At 31.1% G+C, this 6,765-nt stretch overlaps 1 protein-coding gene across 1 annotated transcript; it reads left to right on the plus strand.

The window, feature by feature from the left end:
- Nucleotides 1-587: 587 nt before the first annotated feature.
- N7539_003229 (uncharacterized protein) lies at nucleotides 588-3,600 on the plus strand (the record flags this gene model as incomplete). The annotated part of the gene is made up of 2 exons (XM_056932831.1): nucleotides 588-803; nucleotides 3,595-3,600. The coding sequence occupies 2 exons, from the start codon at nucleotides 588-590 to the stop codon at nucleotides 3,598-3,600; spliced, it is 222 nt and encodes a 73-aa protein (XP_056792790.1).
- Between the last annotated feature and the right edge of the window lie 3,165 nt (nucleotides 3,601-6,765).

Consider the following 6,765-nt stretch of genomic DNA (forward strand, 5'->3'; position numbering starts at 1 on the left):
GCTTACATAACTAGTGATTCTCGTCCTGTGTTAGTTAACTAATTGGTTATCGCTTGGTTCCATCCATATGGTAGGACTGAGACTAGCTCGATTGCCGACCGAAGTTTACATAGTCGAACTCCTATGCGTGGCTCTCATCTTTTCGTTCCAGTTCGAATTTCAAGCAAGTCAGAGGTCCACGGCGCAAGCAAATTCCATAAAAGTCGCTTTGTGAATGGGTGCTTCCATACGTGATTAGCGGATTCCACCTAGCAAGTTGGCCGAAGCAAAGTGCCGATTTGCGAGAGTTATATCTTCATAATCTGTCGGACTTTCAGTCATATCACCTTGTTTTTGTTGATGAATCTGGGTGCGATAAACGAATCGGGTTCAGACGGACTGGCTGGTCACCACTTGGCGTGGCCCCTGTGCAAGTCTCTCAATTTCACCGCGACGAACGGTATCAGATATTGCCTGTATATGCCCAAGATGGGATTGTCCTCTCTCGAATCTTTCGTGGCGCTACGGATGCAGCTTTGTTCGAGGATTTTGTCAATGAGCTTCTTCATCATTGTGGAAGATGGCCAGAGCCAAAATCTGTCCTGGTCATGGACAATGCGTCCTTCCACCATACTGAGCGGATTGGGCAACTGTGTGCAGCTGCGGGAGTAAAACTGGTTTATCTGCCACCTTACTTGCCTGACCTGAACCCTATTGAAGAGTTCTTCGCCGAACTCAAGGGATTCATCAGACGGAACTGGAGCTACTTCGAAGACGATCCTGATCGAGAATTTAACTCTTTTCTCCAATGGTGCATTGATATGGTTAGTACAAAAGAATCGAGCGCTAGAGGCCATTTCCGGCACGCGGGATTAACGGTAGAAGAGGAGCAGTAGATTCTCTAGTCATTTTGGGGTCGAAAATAAACTTTACTAGATTTACTTGCCTAATTCGGGGGATTTCCAGCAAAAGAACGGAGAGTAAAATAGCCTTTGGCCTGTATATGTTTGCTGTTAATGAATATATTACGCGGTGCCGACTAGTCACTATAAAGTTAGGATGCTTCACGGGTTATACTTACCTGATCCTAACTTCAGATTCCAAGAGTATCTCTTAATCGTACCGTTACGTCGTAACGCCTTACTACGGGCTAGATCCTATTAAGTATCTTGCAGAACGTGCTAGAGGTACGCGCCGAGTAAGTTAATTACCTAGTATTACTACTAAGTAAATCCCCTACTCGTAGGTTAGGTTATCTTAAGGTTAAACTATAAAGTATATAAAGTACTCTAGTAGTAACTAAGTAATAATATATAATTATACTATCCTAGTAATAGGAGTAATTAATCGCGAAGAACTAAATATATAATACTAAACGAATATCCTTATATATCTAGTCCTTCTCGATTACGGTCTATAGTTAGGAATAATTAATAGTATACCGGACTAGTTATTCCCGTAGTCTATATAGTATACCTAACTATATATCCTAGATTACGTACGTAGTAGCTATTCCCTATATCGCGCTAACTATCCTATAGGTTAAGTCTATATAGATTATAACAGTTAGATATAGGCCGAATCTAGCTTTCTTATCTAAATATTCTTTTTTAGGATCCTCTAGGGTATACCTATATATACTAAGATATATATAATAACGCTAATATCTAGCGTCCGCGGAATAATTAGTCCTTATTTACTCTTAAATAGCTATAGCCTCCTATATCTTCTTAAGATCTATAATATTATCCCCTCTTTTCCTATCCTTTATCCTTAAAGGATTTAAACGTTTATTTCTTCCTCTAATATATATATTATTCTTTTTCTTTATATTTCCTATCTTCCTTTTCCTATAGCCTATTATACCTTATAGTACTATAGTTAAGCCTAAACGCGATAAGTATACTAATAATAACTATTTAGCTAATAGAATCGAGTAGTCTAGTTCTCTAATCTTATCTCCTTATAACTATTACTTTATTCGAGGAAAGTCTTATATTATAAGCTTATATACTAATAATAGAAAGTACTCGATTTACGCTCGCCGTAGCTAGACTTATAAATATAGTTTCTATTCTAATAAGAAGTAGAAGGATCTTTAGCGCGAGGAGTAAAAATTAGTCTAGGAGCTTAAAGAGACTTAAAAATAATTTCTTTAATATTCTTAAAAAATAAATAAGGTAATAGTAAAGATACTTTATTTATAGAAGTATTAAAAATTCTTAAAAGATTATAGTAATCGGATATTAGATTACGACTAAGTAGTCGCCGACTATCTTAATAAGAATAACCCTCCGACTATAGCGGAGTTTATTAAATTCGACTATCTTACTACTTAGTAGAAGATCTAATAGTTAGCTACTTTATCTAATAATACTAGTTTAAATCGGTTTATAGTATCTCTAGATTAGTTCCCTCTATCTTTTTAGAATATCTAGGATAACGCTTTACTTAGGAGTTCCCTTCTTACTAGTAGTACTATTAGACTAGCTAGTAGTAGCCTATTAGGTTCTCGATAGATTCCTATATATTTTTTAAGATATTATATCCTTTCTATTTTACTAGATAGTAAGGTTTTCTACTAATTTTATTTATATCTAGTATTTTTTCTACTTTATATTTATTTTCGGTTTCTTTCTTTATTTCTATATTAGTAGCGGTTTCGGCGTTTTTAGATACTTTCTCTAATAATAAGATATAAAATATTATATAAATATATTATATACTATTAGATAGTTTTAAGCGATAGTTAAGTAGTCCTATTCTCTCTTCGATTTCGAATAGTCCTAGTTTAAGATAGTTAAGTTTCGTACTAGGTTATTTAGTATAAATATTATATTATAAGAGGTAAACTTTCTCCCCCTTTTAAAAATTCGGTATCTCCTAGCGCGACTAATCGTAGTAGGATTTTATATATATATTAAGGAACTCGATATCTCTTAATAGTTATAGGTAAAGTTATTTTAATCTAGTCGCTAGTAATCGAGATAACTCTACGAGTAGTTATTTTCCTATTAGTTCTCCGATAATAGTAGGATTAAACCTATAATTTACGAAAAATAGTATTTCTTTCGTAGTTATATATATTATATTATTATACGCGAATTACGCTATTAGTAATAATCCTATCTAGTTATTCTACTAGAAATTTATATAGTATCGAAGATATTATTCTAAGATCTAGTTAACTTATTCTATTTATTCGTTAGTCTATAGATAGTATATAGTAGAGAGTTTATACTTAATACCGAGTTAATCCGCTAGTAATTACTATATATTAGATATAAATAGCTTATCTCTATCTAAGGTAATCTTACTTAGTATCCTATAATTAGTAAATATATATCTAAATAGTAGATTAGCTATTTATTATATATCGATAGTCTCTATTATTAGGATTATATATATATATTTAGTTAGTTAATCGATAACTACTATAATTATATCGTTTTCTTCTAATATAGGTAACTTTATAATAAAGTCTATCGTAATCTATTCCTATAGTCGTTTTAGTACTTCTACTAGTTCTATTTCTCCGTATAGTATATATCGCGATAATTTATTACGCCGATATAAGTCGTATTATTAAATATATTTTCTAACTTTTCTATATAGCGCTAGGATATAGTAGTTCTATATAATTTTCTCGATAGTTTTTTCTATATCTAGATATCCTTCCGTAGGCTTATTATAGTATAACTAGATAATCTACTCTTAGAGGTTCTTAGGTATATATACTAATCTATAAATATAGACTAAGCTATTAGTTATTATAGTAGTATTATTATCTAAGATCTTTTATAATAATTTATCGGTTCGTATTCTATCTCGAATCCTTTCGATCTATCTATTATTCTAGACTTCGCTAGTTACTATAAATATCTAGTAGTTATAAATAATATTTCCTTTATTATCTTTCGCTAAAATAGCTAGTACTACTTCCTTAGTTCTAAGTTTATAGTTAGGTCGTTAACTTAGCGCGTCCGCGACTATATTCTTAGTTCCTTTATAGTATATAATCTTAAAGTTATACTAGACTAAGGTTTCTATCTATCTTACTTATCGTCGCGTAAGTTTCTTTATAGTAGTAAAATATATAAGATTATAGTAATCTATCCGAACGATTACTATATACTTAGCTTCTTCTAAGTATACTCTTTATATCTAAAATACTAATACTATAGCTAGTAATTCCTTATCGTAAATATTATAGTTAATTTCCGCTAGTATTATTTTATATAACTAGAAAGCGATAGGTCTAAGCTTACTATCTTATCCTAGCTATATAAGTTATATCCCGAGCGTAAAATCTAATATATCGGTCTCTATAATAATTAGTATATTATAGTTAAAGATAGCTAGGATAGCTTCTCCTATCTTCTTATTATATATTCCCTTTAATATATTAAATAATTTTTCCGCTTCTTTATCCTATTAAAATAGTACTCCCTTCTTAGTAAATTAGTAGAGTCCTATAGTATATTTCGAGTATTATAGTATTAGCTTTTAATAGTAGTTCGCTAGTCTAAGAAAACTCTATATATCTTTAATATATATTAGTATTAGCTATTTAAGTATACTTTTAACTTTATCTTACTCTATCCCTAGTCTGTTAGGACTAATTATATATCCGAGAAAGCTTATTTACTAAATATAAAATTTATACTTCTTAAGCTTAAGTATAACCTTTACTTTCCTAAGTTACTATAATACTTTTTTATTATATACGATATACTCTTCTTCGGTCTTAGAGAATACTAAGATATCGTCGAGATATATAATAATAAACTTATTAAGGTATTCCTATAGTATATAGAAGATAAATCTCTAAAATAATACTAGTACGTTAGTAAGACCGAATAGTATAATCTTATATTTATAGTATCTATATTTAGTCCTAAAAGCCGTTTTCTATTTATCTCCCTTTTTAATCCTAAGCCGATTATACGCGTTAGTAATATTATATTTACTAAAGTACTTCGCTTCTTAGATAATATCTTAGATCTTATTAATTAGTAGTAATAGATATCGGTCTTTAATAGTAATATTATTAAGTTATCTATAATTAATATATATCCTAAGCTCCTCTTCCTTCTTAGATATAAATAGGATCGGATATCTTACTAAGGATTTCGAGTATTAAATATATCCTCTCTTAAGATTATCCTTAATATATTCTTTAAGTATCGCTAACTCCTTTTACGATAGTAGATAGATTAGTATAAACTTTAGTTCCTTATCTTCTTTAATCTTAATTTCGTAGTCGAATAGACTATACTCCGGTAGTTTACTATCCTTCGGTAGTATAAATATATCCTAGAATTCTATATATTCCGTCGGGATCTTATATTCTTTATTTAGTTCTTCTATAGCGTATAGCGCTATTACTATATTATAAACGAGGATATACTCCTCTAGTTCCTTATCGGTTATATTACTTTCCTACTTAACTATCGCGATATCTTATATATCGATTATATTTCTATTAGGCCTATCTCCTAGCCGGAAACTCCTCTTAAGTTCTCCTTCGTAAAGGTTTCTATAAGTATCTACTATCCCTTAGCTAAGTATCGTTAGCGTATTCTAATTTCTTCTAGTCTATTTCTCGCTAGTAGCTCTATAGTTATATCTAAAGAGTATATTATTTATTTACTAGTTAATATCGGGATTATATTTCCTTAGCTAAGGAATACCTAATACTATATTATATTATCCTAGTAGGGTTATATCGAAGTTAATAATTTCGAAGTAATCTCCGATAACTATTAGTAGTAGTCTACTCTTATAAGTAATCCCTAGTCTAAGACTCTCCCTATTAAGTCTGACGATTAGTATAATCTAGGGTTTCTCTTATCCCTAAATTCGATAGCGGCTCTTATACTCTAGGCTTATAAAATTACTAGCTACTCTAGAGTCGATTATTACTATAGTCGCTCTAAGTATAATATTAGCTATAATTCTTATATATCGTTTCTATATAGTTACTATAAGATATTATTTATTATTTATTTTTCGGTTACTAAACTAGAGTCCTATATACTTAGGTTTCTAATTAGGTTTCTTTTCCTATCGTAGTAGCTTAGGTTCGAGGCTTCTCTCGATCTTACCTAATATATATACTATATATCTATTATTATAATAGGCTAATATAGCTCTTAGGTCGTACTATAGGTATCTTACGTATCCTTTATATATATATCTCGGGCTATTATACGGATATTACTTTATTCTTTCTTAGGGTTCTTTCTCTTAAGACTATTTAGTCGTATCTATTCCTTTAGGTATAGATAGAGTTTCTAAGATCTCCGGGGTTCCTAGTATCGTACTTAGCCCTTCTAGGACCTTATAGCCCTACTTCTAGGTCTCGTCGGATAGTTCCTAGGAGTCGTCGGTAGTATAACTCCTAGGTAGTATAGCTACGATAACCTACGTATAGAAGAAGGAAGGTAAAGTAACTATATCCTATATAATAAAGAAAACTAAGACGAAGGGGAAAAAGGAAAGGAATAAATAAGGAAGGTAAAGTACTACCTTAAATACCTATCGTAGGCGGGGCTATAGTAAGACGGTAGAATCCTTATAGAAAGTCCCGGATAGAAGATTCCTCTATAAAAGTAAACCGAAAGGTAAATAATCCTTAGGCTCTAGCGTATATATACGCGTAAGGCTTCTATTAATAATACGTAGGTAAATATCTAATCTTATAAATATAAATATCGATTATATAATCTCCTCCTTAACTTCCTAAGTCTATATCTATTAACTAGCTAACTAATCTACTAGTTA

The sequence above is a fragment of the Penicillium diatomitis genome, assembly GCF_028827545.1.
Source record: "Penicillium diatomitis strain IBT 30728 chromosome Unknown utg000003l_segment0_segment0, whole genome shotgun sequence".
Lineage (NCBI taxonomy): Eukaryota > Fungi > Ascomycota > Eurotiomycetes > Eurotiales > Aspergillaceae > Penicillium > Penicillium diatomitis.